Consider the following 20,268-nt stretch of genomic DNA (forward strand, 5'->3'; position numbering starts at 1 on the left):
ACTCTGCAAGGATTTGCATAGATATTGTTTTATTCTCCCTTTTAAAGCATGCATAAAAGGCATTTATATCATCTGGGTGTGAAGCACCACAGACATTAATGTTGCTAGGTTTTGATCTTGTAGGAGGTAATAGCTTGTTTATCACATCAGTACATTGAGGTAGTACAAGGGAAAAGCAACAACACATTGCAGAATAATGTATCACTGTAAAAGAGCAAGCAAATCATAAGGTGTCAGACCGTGATGAGGTAGATTTTAAGGTCAGGGGCCCATGTTATTGTAAACAGAGTCCATGGAGAGGAGTTGAATCACAAACAAGATGAAAGCATCACAAACAAAATGCTGGAGGAACTCAGCAGGCTAGGCAGCATCTATGGAGAAGAGTAAACAGTCAGCGTTTTGGGCCGATACCGTTTATCAGGACTCTTTCATGGAGAGGAGGTTGAGACGCTTCATCAGGCCTCACCTTCCTTTCTGAACAGATTCCATCATCTGCAGCCCTTTGTTGTCTCTGCCTATCACTTCCAGCCTCTGTCTCCACCTATCCACCCCCCTCTCCACGTGATTCCATCTGCCTATCACTTGGATCTTCCTCACTTGGATCCACCTATCACTTCTCTACTCTTGCTCTGCCCCTTCCCCTCGCCTCTTTATGCAGGTTATCTCCCAATTCTCTTTTAGTCCAGATGAAGGGTCTTGACCTGAAATGTTGACTGCCCATTCCACTCTACAGATGCTGTCTAATCTTCTGAGTTGCTCCAAATCCTTGTTTGTTGCTCCAAGTTCCAGTTTCAGCAGTCTCTTGCATCACGAAATAAGTTGAAAGGCTACAGGGCAATAAAGAGAGGGGGGGTTAGTGGGACTAATGAGATTGCTCCCCTACAGCAGTCTTGGAGCTGAAGAATCAAATGGCCACCTTCTGTGTTGTAAATGACATCTGCATCCAAAAAGCAAGTTTGAGGTGTTGAATTTAGGGAAGACACAAATGAGGGTGGAATTTCATAGTTTCAGAAGGATAATGGACAGTGTTGTGGAACAAAGGGGTCTAGGAGTACTTGGTTCCCTGAAAGTGATGTAGACATGGTGGTGAAGAAGGCTTTTGACACACTGCCCTTCATCATTCTGAGCACTAAATATAGAAGTTGCAATATTGCAGTTGTACAAGATGTTGGTGAGGCCACATTTGGAACACTGCCTTCAGTGTTGCTCATGCTGCTATCGGAAAGACACCATTAATCTGGAAGAAGTACAGAGGAAATTTACAAGGATGTTGCCAGGATTCAAGGGACAGAGTTATGGAGAAAGGACGTTTTTCATTAGAGCATAGGGAAAGGATGACTGATTGTATAGAAGAGTTTCAAATCATGAGGGGCAGAGATTGACTGAATGCACATAGTTTCTTTATCCAAGGTTGGGGTATGAATAACTAGAGGACAGGGTTTCAAGATGAGAGGCAAGTGATTTGATAGCACCTTTTTCACCAGAAGAATGATCAATTCAATGGAGGGCCAGAGGAAGTAGTTGAGGCAGGTATATTAACAACATTTAAAAAGTAGTTGGGTAGATACCTGGATACAAAAGATCCAGAAGGATATGTCAGGGGAGGTAGTGGGGATAAGCTCCCAGTACCTATTAAATCCAAAGGCATATGTCTCAAATAGCCTCTGACAACCAAGTCCAGCTCCTGGCCTTCATGTGCGGCTTAGTTGCTAAGCATGTTGAATCTATTTTTACTGATTGGTTAGAGGGGTCTTACTCAGCTATTGGTGCCTCAAAACCAGTCACCTCGGGTAGATGGGGGCTGGACAGCTATGGTTGGCAGCTCCTCTAGGGAAGGAAAACTTTGATCTCAAACCTCAGCTGTTCTGTGACTATACCGCTCATGGGGAAGGGCTTTGGAGTAAATGCCAAAGGAAAACTCTGGAACTGGAGTCCCTAAGGCCGTCCAACATTGAGTTAAACACAGAGTGGCAACTCCTGTAATGCTGCTGGTGCCAAACTCTGTCAGTCTGCCGTTCCTTTGGATTCTTCAGTTGCATGGAGAGGGGGGCTCCTGCTGCAGGGGCAAAGCTTGCTCTCGGTATCGTACTGCCCAGGCTTGTATATCACATAACATGACGCAATATCCATGGTTGATCCCAACCAATCGAGGGCCTCATCAGAGGGATATGGGCCCAACTCAGGCAAATGGGACTACCTTGGATGGAAATTTTGGTTAACATTCACCAGTTGGGCTGAAGGGCTTGTTTCTGAACTGCATGACTCTACATCCTTATGTTGTTAATCTAAGGCTATGTAGCCTAAGTTTGGGATTATCCTCTGCAGGACTAGTTGGTATCTCTCCAGATGCAGCATTTGTGAGCAAATTAGCTATTGCCCAGAAGTAAGAAGTACATTGAAATGGGCAGTTGGGCCATTGCGCCCTCTGCACACAATCGTGTCCCAGTGCATAAAGAAGTGAAACTGTAGCAGACCTGTCGTCAAATTTCCCGCCTCTCTCTAACCCCATGTGATCATCTGCAAGAGGCAGAACAGGAAATAAATATATAGAAACTATGAAGAAAAGAAATAACCTGTAAAATTCCTCTCACGCAATGGAAGCCAGCTTAGGAACTTGCAAGATGGTGTTGAGCTGTATTCTCTATCGAGGCCGTAGCTCAGAGTTAGTTGTGCTTTTAAGTTAACAGGGATGATTTTGGCGACAGAGATGGAGTAGAGTTTAGGATTAGGGATATGGAGCAGTTATAGGTCAGATTGGAGTCTAGGCCTGTACCTCACACCCCACACTCAAGGGAGTGATTGAAGGGGTACAGCAATGGACATCTGGAGTCTGGCCTCTACTGACACTCAAAAGCCAGCAGCATGAACTTGTGGTGAACTGCTGGCAAGTGCTGTGGACGCACACCTGCGATGATGAGAGCTGACGGCCCAGCTACCCCCTCAGGTCGGTGGGTCCTGGGATCGGCTGTCCGTGCGAGAAGGGTGCATAAGAGCCTGTGAACCCCTAGCTACCTGAGTTGACAAGGCCAACGTTCTTGGCCTGTTTCAATGTACTCGTGATAAATCAATCTTACTCTGAGACTGAATCTGAACAGGTGAGCTATAATCTACAAGGTCAGAGTCCAGGGTCCCAACATTAGCTAGTCCTGGGGTCAATATCAAAATTCAAAACCCAAAAGTCAATTTTGAAATCTGATAGTCAAAGCCTAGTGGCCAAAGCTCTTGATCCATAGTCTGAATCTTCTGGGAAACTCGTAGGCCCATAATCCACAAGTCCACTGGAGATCCCGAGGCCTGTCCTGGGGTGGAAGGCTGTCTGTGTGGGTGAGTTAATGGGAAAGAGACAAATGACTTGTTATGTTGCTTGTTTTGTTTTATGTTGTTCTGCCAAGCAGTGTGGGCATGCTATGTTGGCGCTGGAATGTGTGGCAACACTTGCGGGCTGCCCCCAGCACATCCTTGGGCAGTTTTGGTTGTAACACAAAGAACACATTTCACTATGTTTCAATGTACTCATGATAAATCAATCTTACTCAGAATCTGAATCTAAAGAGCCACAGGTGAACTATAATAATGCTTGCCTTAAGCATTGTACCTTTATTTCCAACTTTGATTCCATTGTGCTTAATAGATCCACTTTTCAGCAGCTAAAATGTCAATGCTTTAGATTATGAGAACACTCAGTTCTCTTTTATTGTCATTTGGAAATGCATACATGCACTAAGGAATGATACAATGTTTCTCTGGAGCGGTATCACAGAAAACAGGACAAACCAAAGACTAACACTGACAGAACCACATAATTATAACATATAGTTACAGCAGTGCAAAGCAATACCATAATTTGATGAAGAACAAACCATGGGCATGGTAAATAAAGTCTCAAAAGTCCCCGAGTTGATCGACTCCCAAGTCCCCGATAACAGCGGCAAAAGGGAGAAACTCCCTGCCATAAACCTCCAGGCACCGTCAACTTTGAAAGAACGTGGCCAATTTTTTTTTGCTCCTGTCCATCATTGCCATTTGCCCTAAAGGTAACGATTCTACATTATAACCGCTCTACATAAAATTGCTTCTTCTCACATATCTCCACTTGGCTATCCTGCCCCTTCCATGTTTTCCCACTAGTTCTAAAGAGAAGAGATTCCATTGGCCCACTTCCCTGTCTAAACCTCTTTGGTCTGTTTCCAAGGACCCTAACTCCATCAGTCTAACAGCTGAATTCCCTTTTCTCTGATAACTCTCCTTGCTCTCTCCAGGATCATCCTAAAGTGAGGTGACGAGAAAAATTTTACAAAAGGGCTACATCGTTGTGAGAAAGGAGTTAGGATGTGAAACCCACCACCACAGGGTGGCTGGGGGCAGCGGTGTGGTGCAGAGGTTAGTGCTGATTTCTCACAGCTTTTGTGATCCAGATTCAACCTTGACTTTCCATATGGTGAGCAGGTTGATAGTTCAACTGGCCACTGTAAAATTAGTATTGGTGTGAGTGGGCAGGAGAATTGAGGCAGTCGATAAACACATAGGAGACAATACAGGGAAATAAATCGAGAGCTAGAATAAATATAATAGACTGAATGGCCTCCTTCTATGTTCTATGAGAGCCAAGTGTCTCAAGTTTTGCTCCAGTAATTAATCACAGCATCTGAGGTGTTTTACCAATATTCTCTCATAATAGCCCACCTATTTCAGGAATTTATGCACAAGTTCACTGAGGTTCATCAGTTCTTTTTAACTTTCAGAATTCTGCCTTGTAGCCTATATGAAAAGCATTGAGGATATGTGTTGAGACATTGCAGACGTGCAAGTCATAGAGCTATAGAGCAAGAAAGTGAGGATATAGGCCTTTCAGCCCAACCAGTCAATGCCGACCACAGTGCCCACTGAGCTAGACCCAATTTCTTTCTTTTGGACAATATCCTTCCAAGACCCACTCCTCCAAGTGCTTCTTAAATGATATTATTGTACCTGCCACAACCACTTCCTCTGGCAGCTCATTCCACATTCTCAACACACTTTGCACGAAGAAGTTTCCCCTGAGGTCACTTTTAAACCCCTCACCCTAAACCTCTGCCTCCTAATTTTGGACTCTCTTTCCTTCAGGAAAAGACTGTTACTCTCCACCTTGCCTATGGCTCTCATAATTTTCAGCATTTTTACAAAGCTCTTCCTCATTCTCCTATGTTCTCAGTATCTGTCATGGAGTGTTGAGTTTGGGTTTGGTTGCTCTTTTATAGGAAAGCCATCCGGAGAGAGTGTTGGAAGCTGCCAGGGCTCAGGACCTGAGTTATAGTCGGAGATTGAGCTGGCTTGAATTTTGTTCCTTGGAGAACAGGCGACTGAGGGGTCACCTTTTGCAGGCATGTAAAATAATGATGAGCTTAGACAGGGTGAACACATAACAGTTTTTTTCTCCCAGAAGGAAACCAAAAATTAGAACACATAGGTTTAAGGTAAGAGGTGAAAAAATTAAAAGGGACCTGAGAGTCAACACCTTCATGAAAGGGGGGAACGTCTATCGAAAGCTCTGCGTAGCATGTGTTCTGTTCCCTTTTCTGTTTTGAATTGAGAACCACCCCATTCCTCCTTTCTCACCTTCTGAAGCGTATTGGCTAAGTACTGTGTGTGGAACTGAATTAAGCTAAGTGCCACAAGTTCACACTTTTTACAGAATAGCATTCAGTCCAATCGTCGATCCACCTCCTGTTCATAAGCTAAAGGATCCAAGTTTATGGGGCACAGAATAAGAGACTGAATCCAGACCTAGGGTATGTGGCACACTGGTACCATTAGCAGTGCTGCTGCCTTTCAGCTCCAGCAATCCATGTTCAATCCAGATAGTCACTGCTATCTTGCGGAGTTTGGACATCTTCCTCATTTCCCAGGTGCTCTAGTTTCCTTTCATATCCCAACCATGTCCAGGTTGGTTGGTTAATTCGCTGCTGTAAATTGCCTCTAGTGTGTAAGTAGGTGGTAAAATCTTGGGGGAATTGTTGGGAATGAGCCTCTCTGAGCAGCCGTAGACTTGTGAGCCAAAAAGATTTACTTCTTTGCCAGAATGAAATATGGAATGAAGAGGTGTATCTTTATTTAGATCATTTTAAGACTTGAGGTAGTCCAGCTCTGAAGAGAATTAATTCGGGACTGGGAGAAGCTCAGCAATGATGTACTTAAAGGGAAATTTCTCATCATCTCTGTCTACAACCTCTTGTCCTGAAGCCTTGCCCCCTTTTTTTGAATTCACCTACTAAGGAAAACATCCTATCATCTTTCCACCCTGCAAGCCACCCTCAGAACCTTATGAGTTTCAATAATATCTCCTCTCATTTTCCTAAATTGCAATGAAGATAGGCCACAACCTTGAATCATGGTCATAAAAGATGCACAGAATCTCTGACTCAACTTGCTCGATATCAAAACTTTAATCCCTGGACTCATCCTAGTGGGCTGCCTCTGCTCTCTGTCCAATGCAAACACACAAATATAGACATCAAAACTGTACAAAGTTCTCCAGCTGTGGCCTCATGATCCCCTTGTAAAGTTGCAATGAACCGTCCCTGCTTCTATACTACTTTCTCTGCACAAAGAAGATGCCATGGTAGCATAGGGGTTAGCGTGATGCTATTACAACCTGGAGCACTCCAGAGTTCAGAGTTCAGAGTTCAATCCCAGCCCCGTTCTGAAAGGAGTCTCGGTACCTCTTCCCCATCAAATGCATAGGTGCTCTGGTTTCCTCCCACAGTCCAAAGACGTAGCGGGTAGGTTAGTTGGTTATTGTATATTGTCCTGTGATTAGGTTAGGGTAAAATCAGAGTTGTCGGGGTGCTGGGGTGGCATGGCTCAAAGGGATGGAAGGGCAAACTTGGCACTGTATCGCTAAATAAATAAATACATAAATAAATAAATAACCTTTCCATCAGCCTTGCTAATTACTTGATCTATCTGTTTGTCAACCTTTTATGCTCCTTGTGTTATGACCAACAAGTGCATTTCACTGCAACATTTTGTACCCTCACTCAATTTTGTGATAGTTTGAATTTTTTTTAAAGTTCTTCCTTCTAAACTGAAGGGTATTGCATTTTCTCACATCATGCCAACTTCTTTCCCATTGACTTAGTTTTTCTGCACTCACATGCAGGTTCTCTGCCCCCTCCTTGAAACAGGCTAATCCTCCATCTTTGTAGCATCAGCAAAAGTAGTCACAGTACATTTGGTTCCTTGTCCAAGTCATTAACACAGATTATAAATAGTTTTGGACTATTATAAAATACTATTAGTTACAGATTGCCAGTCCAAAATCAAACTACTTTTCACAATACTGTTTTCTGCTATCCCTGCCAATAAGTATCACCAACTCTCTCCACTGTCGTACAGAAACTCTTTGCATGGTTCTTTATCAAACACATCCTGCAAGTCCAGATACACTACGTCTATTGGTCCCCTTATATCTCCACTGTCGGTTACATCCCTAACAAAATCCAGTGAATTTGTCAAACAAGATTCTCTTCCGTAAAACTATGGAAGGGAAGTAACCAGTTTTGTTAACTAAAAATGAATTTCAATGTTTCCCTAATGACAGGTTTTAGATTGATTGGCCTGAAGTGTAAATTTTTCTGTCTCTCCCCTTTCTTGAACAGTGGTGTTATATGGGGTGGAGGGGAGAAGAGAGAGAGAGGGAGAGGGAAAGAAAGAGAAAAAGAAAAAGAAAACAAGAAAGAAAGAAAGAAGGAAAGAGGTTGAAGGCTGGTGGGTTGGCTAAGAGTAGATTTCTAGCACTCTTTAGAAGATAAACATGAAGAATCAACCACATTAGTTAGTCCAGAGTTACAGACTCACATTCACATGTAGACCAGGGTCAGGTAGGGTTATGTACATGAATGAACCATATACAGCATGTTTTTAAAATAGATCCATAGTTTCATGCTTACCAGTACCAAGACTTGCTTTCTAAATTCCAGCTTTATTTAATTACTTGTATTTAAATTCTTCAGCTGCCGAGGTGGGATTTCAATCCATGGCTCTGGATCAGTGGTTCAGAGGTTTGGCTGCATGTTCAGTAACTTAACTCTGTGTGTGTGTGTGTTTTCTGTGCATACGTGCCTATATTTGTGTCTTCATGTATGTGCCTTTGTGTGTGTTTGCATGTATATTGTGTGTGCAAATGTGAAGTGTGTTTTCTCATCTGTATATGTGTGTGTGTGTGTGTGTGTGTGTGTGTGTGTGTGTGTGGAGAGACAAACAGAGAGCGAATGACTGAACAAACACATTGTGTGTACATGAATGAGAATGCTTGTTTGTGTGATGATATGCATGTTGTCGAGATTCTGTGTGTGTGTTGTTTGCATTGTGAAAAACTGCATGTGATAGAATGCATGAAACAGAGATTCTGCTTCTGTATTATGTGTGTGAGAGACAGGGAAGCCATTTGTCTGCTAATGACTGTGTGTGAGACATTGTATATGCGTATTATGTGTGCGCTATGCTCATGTGTTTTTCGTTCTGTTTGAATATGAGAAAATGTCAATCCGAGAGGAAGAAAGACAGACGTAATGTATGTGTCAGCGTGCATGTTAGAAGGAGATTACTAGAAAAAGAAGATAATGTTTGTGAGGGACTGTGTTTGAAAATGAGATTGCAAGTGCACGTATATGTCAGAGAGGAGCTACGATGAAGCCAAGAAAGATATTCCAGCTTGGAAAAAAAAACTTGATTCAGTATCAATGTGGGAGGTGATGCAACCCTTTCTCAATATGTGATCAGGAAGGACGGGGAAGAGCAGGTAAATTCTAACAGGGTCACTTCCGATGAAATGCTAGGAACATCATTCAGTCATAACCAGCACTGTTTCCTTAGATATACAAGGACAAGACCTTGCAACATTCCTGTTCCAAGCTCTGGAACCGGTTAAGTTATATCATCGCCTGAAGGAGAGATTGAATACATATCTGCATTATTCATATTTTGACTGTTGGAATAACCATGGCCTAATCCACTTTGTTTTGTCTATCGGCATAGCTGAAAAACATCAGCATCAACAGAAACACAACATAAAGGAGATTAGTGTTGAAGCACTTCTTAGACAATGCATCATGACATCCACAAATGGAAACAATAGAGTGTCCACACAGCTGCCTCTGGCAGCTGTAAAGAGACTCCGGGCTTCTCTACCAAGAAGAACCAGGAATGGTTTGATGAAGATGACATGAAATCTAGAAGCTAATTAACCAACAAATATAAGGTATTCCTGGATTGGAAGCTCCACCATTCCTCAAGGGAATAGAGACAGTTCTACAAAGGTCCAGTTGAAAACCCGAGACCTAAGGAACAGATAGTCGATGCCATTTTGCTGACATCCATGACGTGTTCTAGTTCTTCAGCACTGTTAAACCCAAGCACCCAAGGCTCCCACTGAAAGCCAGGAATGGAGTGAGGTTTATTGAGTTCAGAAAAACAGTCAATGCCTACTGGAAGGAACACTTCAAAAAACCTCTCATTCACAAATCTGCCCTTAGGCGGTCTAATGAAAGGGGAAAGTCCTGTTAACGGCAGGACACATATAGAGATCTTGGTGCCGAAGTCCATGGCTCGCTGAAAATGGCCACACAGGCAGATTGAGTGGTGAAGAAAAGTGTGTGTCACGTCTACCTTCATTGGTTTTAGAATTAAGTACAAAACTCAATATGTCAAGTTACAGCTACATAATAAATTAAGTTGCACTTGGAGTATTGTGTGCACTTCTGGTCACCCCATAATGGGAAGATGGGGAGGCTTTGGTGCATAAGATGTTCACCAGGATGCTGCCTGGATTAGAGAGCATGGGTTACAAGTGAGTTTGGACACATTTGAGTTGTTTTCTATGGATTGTCAGAGACATGATCGGAATTTATAAGATTACAGGAGGCATATGTGAAGCATTTTTTTCAGAGTAGAAATGTCAAATACTAGAGAGCATGAATTTAAGGAGAAAGAGAAGATTTAAAGTTGTTCAGGACAATTTTTTTTATATACAGAGAATGGTGGGTGCCTGGAGCCAGCTGCCAGCGGTCGTGATTGAAGCAGATAAAATAGTGGTTTTTAAAAAGCTGCAAGACAGGCATGAACATATAGTGGAGAATGGAGAAATACAGTGTGGCTCATGTACAGGCAGAAGAGATTTAGATTAATTCAGTATTATGCTCCACTCTCTTTACACTTATGACTGTGTGGCTAAGCATGGCTCAATTTCCATCTATAACCTTGCCAATGACCTCACTGCTGTTGGTAGAATCTCAGATGGTGGTGTGGGGGATTACCTATCAGCTGGATGAGTGGTGTCACGAGAACAACATCACACCCACCACAAGAAGGACTAAGGAATTACTGGTTGACTTCAGGAACAGGAACTTGGGAGAACACACACCAGTCCTCATCAAGGAGTCAGTGGTAAAAACGAGGAGCAGCTTTAAGTGTGTCAACATCTCAAGGGATCTATCTTGGGCCTAACACATTGATGTAATCACGGAGGCACCCTAACGGCTCTACTTTATTAGGAGTTTGAGGAGATTTGGCATGACACCAGAGACACTTGCAAATTTCTGCAGATGTGTGCTGGAGAGCATTTTGATTGGTTGCACCACAGCCTGGTATGTTGGCTCCGATGCACAGGATTGCAAGAGGCTGTAAAAGATTACAGACTGAGCCAGCTCCATCACAAACACAACCCTCCGCACCATCTTCAATTGTCAGTGTCTGAAGAAGACAATATCTGTCACTAAGGATGCACACCATCTGAGGAGATGTTTTTCCTTCAGGCTACTACCACTGGGGGGGAGGGAGGTACAGGATCATGAAGACCCACACTCGATGGCGTAGCTTTGATGCCTACACCATCGGGTTTCTGAATGGTTTGTAAACCCATGAACACTAGCTTATTTACTTATGTAATCGATCTTTAAATTTTAGACTATACTGCTAAAGCAACAAATTTCATGACATGTAGGTCAGTGATACTAAACCTGATCTGATTCTGTTCAGTGCAGACAGAATGGGCCAAAGAGGCCCATTCCTGTGGTGTACTGTTGTGATGTTATTCCTGTGGACTACGTAGTCAAGGAATTGAGTGTTGTTAATACAGAGCGGCAGAAGGTTTACTTGAACCACAATAACCCCTTTCCACAGGAATTAACTCAAGAATAAACAGAAAGGCCAGATGTTCATATTAGAAGTGAAGGAAGAAATATTTATTTATCTTTATTTTTTTTAAAAAAGCACAAAATATTACACAGAGGCCAGCTTTTAGTACTGTACAGCATGTTTAATACATCTGTGGCATTTCTAGTAATTGAATTTACCTAAAGGTATAAAGATATAGTTACCATTTCTATTTAATAGTTATTACTGGGAATACCCGTTGTGTTACATACACAGCTCAAAATATTTATGTCAATTGACAATATTTAACAAAACAAGAAAGATGTACTCTTAAATACAATCTTTTTTTTCTTTAAAAAATAAGTCATCAGTTATTTTCGGTAATGTTTGTAGAAAAGTAGGAATATTGAAGGCATCATTGCAGATGCAATGCAAGAACTCCACCACACTGCCTTATGCACCCGCAAACTGTTCCTCTTTGTGAACCAGAACGGTTGCAACAGGGGTGAGGACTGGAGATGAGAGGAAGAATGAGGAGAATAGAGGCCTCACATCCTCTGATCATCCCCCAGCAGTGATCATTCTCTGATGATACCCCAGCAGGCTTCTTCCAGTAGGCCGGAGAGTGGGAGATGGTGAAGATACTTTACATTTGTGGTGTGTACTCTGGTAAAGACAATTCACACAGATGCCCATCAACTTCCTTGCAACACAGCCATGACTCCACTTGAGTTAGCCACAAAGCCCACTGGGATATCTCCAAGGTGGTATAGATATGCAAATCCTATTCCTCAGAGGGATGTTAGGCATCCTTGAAAAGCTCAACAGTGCCAATTTTCAGCCCTAGAAATCAGAAGCATTAACTGAATGATGGAGCTTTGGGGAACTGAGGCTCCCCCTCTACCCCCACCCTACCCATGGCTCAGGAGCTGCACTGAGGTTGGAGAGGATTGGCAGGTAGCAATGGTTGGTTGGAGGGTGGTAAGATGGAGCAGGAAATTCTATCACCAAGGAAGACAGGAGACAGAGGAAGATCACCACCCTCTGAGTCACTTGCCAATCCCAATTGGAAATACTTTTTTTGTTTTACACTATCAGAATCTCAATCCTGGGACTCTCTCATAACACATTTTCACCAGAAAGACTGCAGTGAAGGTCACCACCACTTTCTCAAGGGCAATTATGGTTCAGCAATAAATGCTGACCTTGCTCAGGCCGCAAAAAATGTGAATAAATAAAAATATTCCAATGTGCTATGTCTCTGTTCCAGTGCAGAAAGTCACTGTGTGCTGGCTGATTCAACCCGCCCCACTTCATCCCTGATTTTTCTCTTGCGTAAAAGGATAATCAGGAGTAGGTATCTGATCCTAAACCCTGTACTGAATGCACACCAAGTACACACCTCCACAGTCTCATGGTTCCACTGAGAAAGGAACTAGGCACAAAACAGACAACTACAAAGCTCAATGTTCTGCTGACAATCAGCAGATGAAATTGACGATAAGGATGGGGTGACCACTCACATACACCATTTGCCCTTTTGAGAAACAACTGGTGATAAAACCAAAGAGTGTCTTCTCACCTTTGCTGATTTACAGCTGAGAAGTTATATGTTCTCAGGACGGTGGCGTTGCTGGAGAGTGTGGCATTTAATACTCACTCTTTGTTACTCTTGCAAAGATATGGGATATTTTAATACTTTGAGACACAGGAACATAAAGCTTGGAAGCAGTCCCTTTCACCCACCGTGTCTGTGCCGATCATCATTTACACTAATCCTACGCTAAGCTCTTCTTATGTTCTCCCAACATTCTGATAATCTCCCCCCCCCCCCAACATTCTCTCACTTACCCACCCACTAGGGGAAACTTACAGTGGCCAACTGAGCTATCAAAATGTATGCGAGACGAGGATGTCAGTGGTGAGGCTTTGACAGGTTTTGTTGGAACCTGATTTGAATACCTTGCCACGCCATTGCAGAGGGTTGTTAAATACTAAGCATGTCAATGGGTCTGTAGGCATATTCAGCACAGAGTGGGTCAAAATAGTAGGTTTGCTCTCCACAACTAGTCAGGTTATTAAGTAGTTTGTTGGTTTTGTGGTCATCACTACTAATACTAACTTCTAATCCTGTTAACATAGCCTGGCTTGACATTTCACCAATAATACTTGAAATGTGCTTTTGATCAAATGACTGCGACCTACTTTTTGCACAGTTTTTCCTCCACATAATTGATTTCCCAACTTTCCCAGCCTTGATACCACATACTCTAATCAAGCCTTGGTCTTTCACTGGCAATCACCACTCCCCCACCTTGATCTCTCTGCCTAATAACCGTGCTAGAAATGGATAGCAGACGGTTACTAATAACCCATGTTTGACAGGAGTTCAGAAAAATGAGAGATCACTTTGAAGGAGAGCAAAATGCTCGAATGCTTCATGTACCAAGTGCAGGGAGGATGTCTCCCTAATTGAGAGTCGAACTTCTGAGTATAGGGAAGGCCATTTAGGACTGTGATAAATTACTTCACTCAGAAGGTGGTAAATCTTTGGAATTCTTTACTCTTGGAGCTCAGTTGTTGTGTACATTCAAAGCTCAAAGTGCAAGATGGCCTTCTCTTGCTCTTAAGGCTCCGTAATGAGGTAAATTCATCATTTAAGGCGAAATGTCTGATATGATTGTTTCATTGGTTAATTTTCTAGGGTTTCGCTGGCAAAGCCAGCTCATATTATCCATCTCTCTTCATTGCCTTTGGCTCCTCAGTCAGTCATATTAACTTCAGGACAGCTTCAATTCCCTGTTTTCTGACTCATATGCTAAAAGTCAAACTCTTGATTGCCCATCCTACCTCGTCGTGGCCCTTGCATTTTAGTTGTCTACTTGCACTGCACCGTCTCTGTAACTGTATCACTATAATCTGCAGACTGTTATTTTTTGTACCTCTTCGATATAATTATGTATGGCATAATTCGTCTTGATGGCTCTCAAACAAAAGCATTTCACTTTATATCTCAGTACATATGGTAATAATTTAGCTTTACGTTAACTTACTTTTGTTGTTGTCCTATTATGCACTGAGCTGCTGCTACAAATAATTACTTTCTATAACATTTATAACGGATAACATTTGTATGTATGCCTATGACAGTAATAAACTAGAACTTAATAATAATAAAGCAGTCTGGAATCACTGGGGCGGCACGATAGTGCACAAACGCTTTATAGTACCAGCGACCCCCACCCCTCGGGGTTCAATTCCCACTGCTCCCTGTAAAGAGTATGTACATTCTCCCCGTGATTGCCTGAGTTTTCCCTGGGGGCTCCTGTTTCCTCCCACAATCCAAACACCTACTGGTTGGTAGGTTGGTAGATCATTGTAAGTTGTCCTGTGATTAAATTGGGGGATTGCTGAGAGGCAAAGCTCAAAGGACGGGAAGGACCTATTGCATGCTGTATCTCAATTAATTAAAAAAAAAACATAGGCCAGTACGTCTAAGGATGGCAGATTCCTCCCCTCAAAAGACATTAGTGAAGCAGAGACGAATTTTACAAAAATCTGTTGATTTAGTGGTAAAATGAGTATTTTATTTTGTAAATTCCAGATAACTAATCTTATTCCACACATAGTTCTCTGGATTGTGAACCCAGATTTTCACTAAGGAGCCACTTTACTTCCCTCTCCATAAATCGGCTCTTTTCAAAGTGAGGAAGTTTGAAAGATTACTCAGCCAACAAATCAGGGGTAATCTAGCATTGGTGAATTTGTCTTCAGTTCCAGCCACCTTTCCCTCTCCCTGGAGTTCAATTCAGGGAGTATTCAATGTCCTTTGCAGCTTTCAAAATATACATAGGAGTCTCTGGTTAGCACATCTGCAGAAATAATCTCCTTTCTGTAGGATCTTGGAGGAATGCCTATGAGCATTTATAATCGCACTGCTCCCTAATGGTACCCCAGGATAACCAATAATGTTTTCTGTGACATGCCTGGCGTCTGTATGACCTCTCACTGTTACCATTTCTTGGTCTCTATGTACTTTCTGCTATGTTTGGCCCTGTTCTATTTGGTTCAGTACTTCTTACTCAAGGATAGCGTTAATCTTCCCCTTGCATATTTCACTGCGCGTGATGCCTGGGATTTGTTTTCCTGCTGACGGGATGGGCAAGGGCAGTGTTTGTTGTCCACCCCTGACTTGTTCTTCAGCAGAGTGCTGCGCCACCAAAGAATTAGCAGCATCCAAGGACCAGAAAGCAATGGATCATGTCCTGGTAAATGGGATGGGTGTAGATGGACACAAGAGGCAAAACGGACTGTGGATGCTGGGAACTAGAGCAACACATAAAGTGCCGGAGTTCAGGCAGCATCTGTGGAGGGAAATAGATAGTTAATGTTTCAACTTCAGACCCTTTATCTGCAGCAGATTTGTTAGAATTGACGAGCTCTACATGGGTGCAAGAAATGGAGAAAAAGTCAGGGAGTGGTGCCGTGGTAAATTCGGAATATGGGGCTGCTCCATGTAACCAATATAAACAAAGACATTGACTGTTCATTTCCTTCTACAGATAATGCCTGATCTGCTGAGCTCTTCCAGTGTTTTGTGTGTTGCTTGAGTGCGGATAGGTGCTTGATAGTTGGCATGGACTTAGTGGACTGAAGGACATGTGTCTGTGGTCTATGACTCTATGTTTCTTCCAGCTTTGCTTGCTTAGTAGTTAAACTGTTTGGCTTGAACCATTGATATGAGTTCAAATCCCACTCTGTCCCCCAGGGAATTTAAATATAGTTAATTAAACAAATGTGGAATTCAAAAACAACTAGTACTTGTAATAGTTGCCATGAAACTAAGAGATTTTCTTTGAATCTTATGCCCTTTGGCAAAGGAAATTTGCTGTCCTTATCCAGCCTGGTCCATATGTGACTCCAGACCCTATAATTGACTCTTAACTGTCTCCACAGCTCAGGAGGGCAATTAGGGATGGGCAATAAATGCTGGCAATGCCAAACATGTCTGCATTTTCAGAATGGTCATTAAGATATCTTTATATGAACTATACTTGGTACTCCAATTATTTGCTTTCATGCAAAAGCCATTGAGAGTCCATTCACCTGTGCAAAGATGCCATCTTGTATCAACAGGGAGATACAGGAACCTGCAGACACTGGAATCTGGACTAACAATCTGTTGCAGGATCTCAGCAGGTCCAGCAGCATCTTGATGCAGGTTTTCAATCTGAAACACTAACAGCTTTGTTCCTCCCACAGATACTGCTCGACCCGTGAGTTCCTCCAGAGGATTGATTGTTACCCAACATCACCATACTGAGAGCTCTGTGATAGGGGGAGTGATTGAGGGCTAGGATGTGAATCAAGAGCTCTAATTTATGTTTCCTGGTGGACAGAGGGAATGGTGCATGGAATTCACTGTCAGTTCGCCATATGAACACTTCACAATTCTACCACAGACCAGGGTGAGACTTGAACCAAGCCTGACCTGTAGGCCTCAATGTTGGGTTCTGTCAGGTTAACCAATCAGCATAGAGAGGGGTGAGGGTTCATTACCTGTATTTAGGGTAAGCCTCTCAGGGTCCTTGCTTAGGGGATGATCAAAAACTTCACAGATAGCTGCTGCACCTCCGGTTTCTCACTGGCGGTCAAGGATCTGGCAGCTGAGTCCAATGCAGGGCACTAAACCAATCTAGTACCAGTCTTCCTCTTCTGGCTGGCACCAGGGACTTGCTCCTCTATCTTTCTGTGTGATCCTAAGCAAGCTTGACATGCTGGATGCTGAGGTGTTTTTATAAGTACGAGTCATGAACAAGGAAATAAATAAGGGGCTGCTCATTTAACACTGAGGTGCTCAAAAGGTGGTAAATCTCTGGAATTCTCTGCCCGAGCGTGCAGAGGGCTGGATGGTTAGCTAGGTTTAAGGCGGAAATATATAAATACTTGAAGGTGCTGAGACCAGTGTAGGTCAGCCATGATCATATCAAATGGTGAGGCAGAGCTGAAGGGCCCAGTGGCCTACTCTTGATCTTATTTCCTTGTGTACCTGTGTGAAGGCAGCACTACACTGGCCAAATGTGGCAGGCCACTTGCCATTTCATAGCTTTTCCTCTCTCTCTGAGATTTGTGCTACAGAGGGGAACGTGAGTCTCTGGCCCCTTTCCAATGACACAAGTGCCTTCTCCCTGGCTTGAAGAACACGAATGTGGTGGCGATGGAGTTGGTGGGAGGAAAGCAGGAGGGTGGAGGGGAGTCAAGGCGATGAAACAAAAACCTAAAAGACCTGAACATGCACATTTTAGTCGCACTTCATGCGACAAGTCTACACTTCAAAAGAACTAGCTTTCTCCTTACAAAGTTAAACTTTGACATCATATATATATATATGTACATATAAAGCTTAAAAAATTATTGCACAATATAGGCCCAGTAACTGTGGCTATCTATTTGTGGTAATGTGTGTATACCGGTGGATTAGACCCACTGGCTGTATTTAATACTGTTTTTTTTTTGCATTATATGTTTTCACGGACCTCCAAAGCACTGGGAATCTGCTGCCTGAGATGCAGACAGTTCTTTCTTGAATCCTGCTCTGGATAGTCACCCAGGAGGCCTCATATACTTATTTTCTTCTTTAGCAAACTCTGTGGGCGGCTGGACCTTACCACCTTGGTGATGGTGATAGATTTAGGCCAGGCAGCCAAGGCTGTTGTCCCGTCTTGCTTTAGCACCACTGGCCGTGATGCTCAACTCACCCCTACTGACAGAGATGTAAACAGACAACCCGCTGCGCAATAAAATAAACAGAAAGCGGTGGAAAAGTTCAACAGGCCAGGCAGCATCTACGGAAAGAGGAACAGCCATTGTTTTGGGTCTGCAGCCCTTTGTTAGTTGATAGTCTTTTTTTGCAGATCGATAATCAAGAAGTCGGAGGAACTCAGCAGGTCAGTCTGCATCTATGGGGGGAAAGGAACAGTAGTTGTCCTTCCATAGACACTGCCTGATATGCTGAGTTCTTTTAGCCTCTTGATTTTCCCTCCAGATTCCAGCATCCACAGCCTCTTAGGTCTCTTTTTCCATGGATGCTGCCTGACCTGCTGAGGCTTCCCAGTTTTATTTCAGATTTCCAGCATCTGCAGTTCTATAGTTCTGTCTGTGCAGATGGCTGATTAACTCCAGCCGAGCAATTCTGCTTGTCCCTCCGCACCTCCACATCCAATGAATTAAATACGTCAAGACCCCTAAAGTGATGCACATTGTGAAAAAGGTTAGACTTCGCTACGGTGCCTCCCCATCCCCCTCCAAAAGTACAAGGGACTGTTGAGTACCAGAGGGCAGGTCTTTCGGTACCAGCACTGACATGAATCAATACTTTGGCAGACAAAGTAATGTCAAAATCAATAACAACACCATCTTAGTGTTCCTCTAGATTCCAGCGCTGCTCCGTCCATCGTTCCCAGAATCCGGGCTCCCACCGTTGGCGAGAGAGGCGCATGCAGGGGGAGGCAGTGATACCTTAAGCCTGCTGTCAATTCTTCTATCTCCAGTGGAATGGGAGGGGCAAAGAGGGTGGGGAGGAAGGACACAAGTAGGGTTGTATGTTGTGTGTGTGTATAAATCTGGGTTGCTGGGGGTTTTGGAGAGGCGAAAGGGGGAGAAGCTCCCTCCTGGTCCAGGGAATCCCTCTCGAGCACCAACAGCAGTCTCCCACTGCTCAGTAATTCAGCTTGCTGACTGCCCGTTCCCGGCTGCTCTCCAGCATCTGGCTGCCCGAGCGCTTGCGGTTCCGCTTCAGCTTCGACAGGTCCTTGTCGAAGACCTCGCCCGAGCGCAGGGCCAGCACCAGGTCGTCGAACTCGCCCACCTCCTCCGACACACTGCCTTCCCGTGACTTCTTCAGCCGGCGCTCCTTCTCCCGCTGCTCCTTCAGCTGGGGATGGGGATAAACACAGGGAGCAGCAGGTTAAACACCGGCAATGGCACAGTAAACAGACAGGTTAAACACCGGCAATGGTACAGTAAACAGACTGGTTAAACACCGGCAATGGCACAGTAAACAGGCAGCAAATCACAGACTGGAGTCTAAACCAGAGCTTCGGTGGTGTTTGGGGGGGGGGGGGGGGAGTGGTGGAATGGATTTTTATGGAAGTGATTACAGACTGAGATATAGAGGAGGGGCTCTGGGGCTTTATGAATCAACTAATGGACACCTGGCAGTGAATACAGACTAGAACCTAATCCAGGATTTGGGTGGAGGAATTATATCTTGAATAATAGACACTGCCCAGAAGAAGGCAATGGCAAATCACTTCTGTAGAAAAATTGGCGGAGAACAATCATGGAAAGACCATGATCGCCCACACCATACAGCACAGCATGGCACGGCACGGCACATAAATGATGACGATGTTGAGAGTAATGTATTCCCGGGAGTGATTACTTAAATGGAATCTAATCCAGACGTTCAGGGGTTTACTCAGTATATAAAATAATGGATACCTGAAAGTGATTACAACACACACAAAACGCTGGAGAAACTCAGCAGATCAGGCAGCATCTATGGAAGGAAAGAAACAGTTGATACTTCAGGCTAAAACACTTCATCAGGAGGATGATTGGCCCGAAACATTAACTGTTTCTTTCCTTCCACGAATACTGCCTGACATGCTGAGTTCCGCCAGCATTCTGTGGGGGTTGCTTAAGACTTCCAGGATCTGCAGAATCTCTTGTGTCAGGGAATGATCACAGTCTGGAACCTAATAGAGAGATTCTGGGGTTTCTATGTCGAATAATGGATACCTGGGAGTGATTACTGACAAGAGTCTATTCCAAGGGTTCAGGTGTTTATATATAAAATAATGGATTCCTGGGAGTTATTACAAACTGGAATCTAATTGAGTGGTTTAGATGCAATATCAGAATCAAATTAAGCCTAATTTTTCATTTCTATTGAGAGAACGACAGTTTTATGGGGTCTACCAATTATTTATACATTTCAGTTATAGATCCATACAAAAATGGTGTTTTGCCTAAATGTGTGTGTGTGTGTGTGTGTATGTGTCAGCATGCATGCACCTCTATTATTATGTTACAATAATTTCAGTCATGTGTTTGTGATTACATACACAAGTGTTT

The 20,268-nt window shown here is 43.4% G+C and overlaps 1 protein-coding gene across 3 annotated transcripts in view; it reads right to left on the reverse strand.

The window, feature by feature from the left end:
- Window positions 1-11,212: 11,212 nt before the first annotated feature.
- daam2 (dishevelled associated activator of morphogenesis 2) overlaps window positions 11,213-20,268 on the reverse strand; it is a 698,379-nt gene continuing 689,323 nt past the window's right edge. For all 3 annotated transcript variants that reach the window (XM_072247466.1, XM_072247475.1, XM_072247485.1), the window contains exon 25: window positions 11,213-19,063. In XM_072247466.1, the coding sequence (XP_072103567.1) occupies window positions 18,848-19,063 (216 nt within the window). In that variant the 3' untranslated portion in view covers window positions 11,213-18,847. The remainder of the gene's footprint in view (window positions 19,064-20,268) is intronic.

Source organism: Mobula birostris, chromosome 2 (assembly GCF_030028105.1).
Source record: "Mobula birostris isolate sMobBir1 chromosome 2, sMobBir1.hap1, whole genome shotgun sequence".
Lineage (NCBI taxonomy): Eukaryota > Metazoa > Chordata > Chondrichthyes > Myliobatiformes > Myliobatidae > Mobula > Mobula birostris.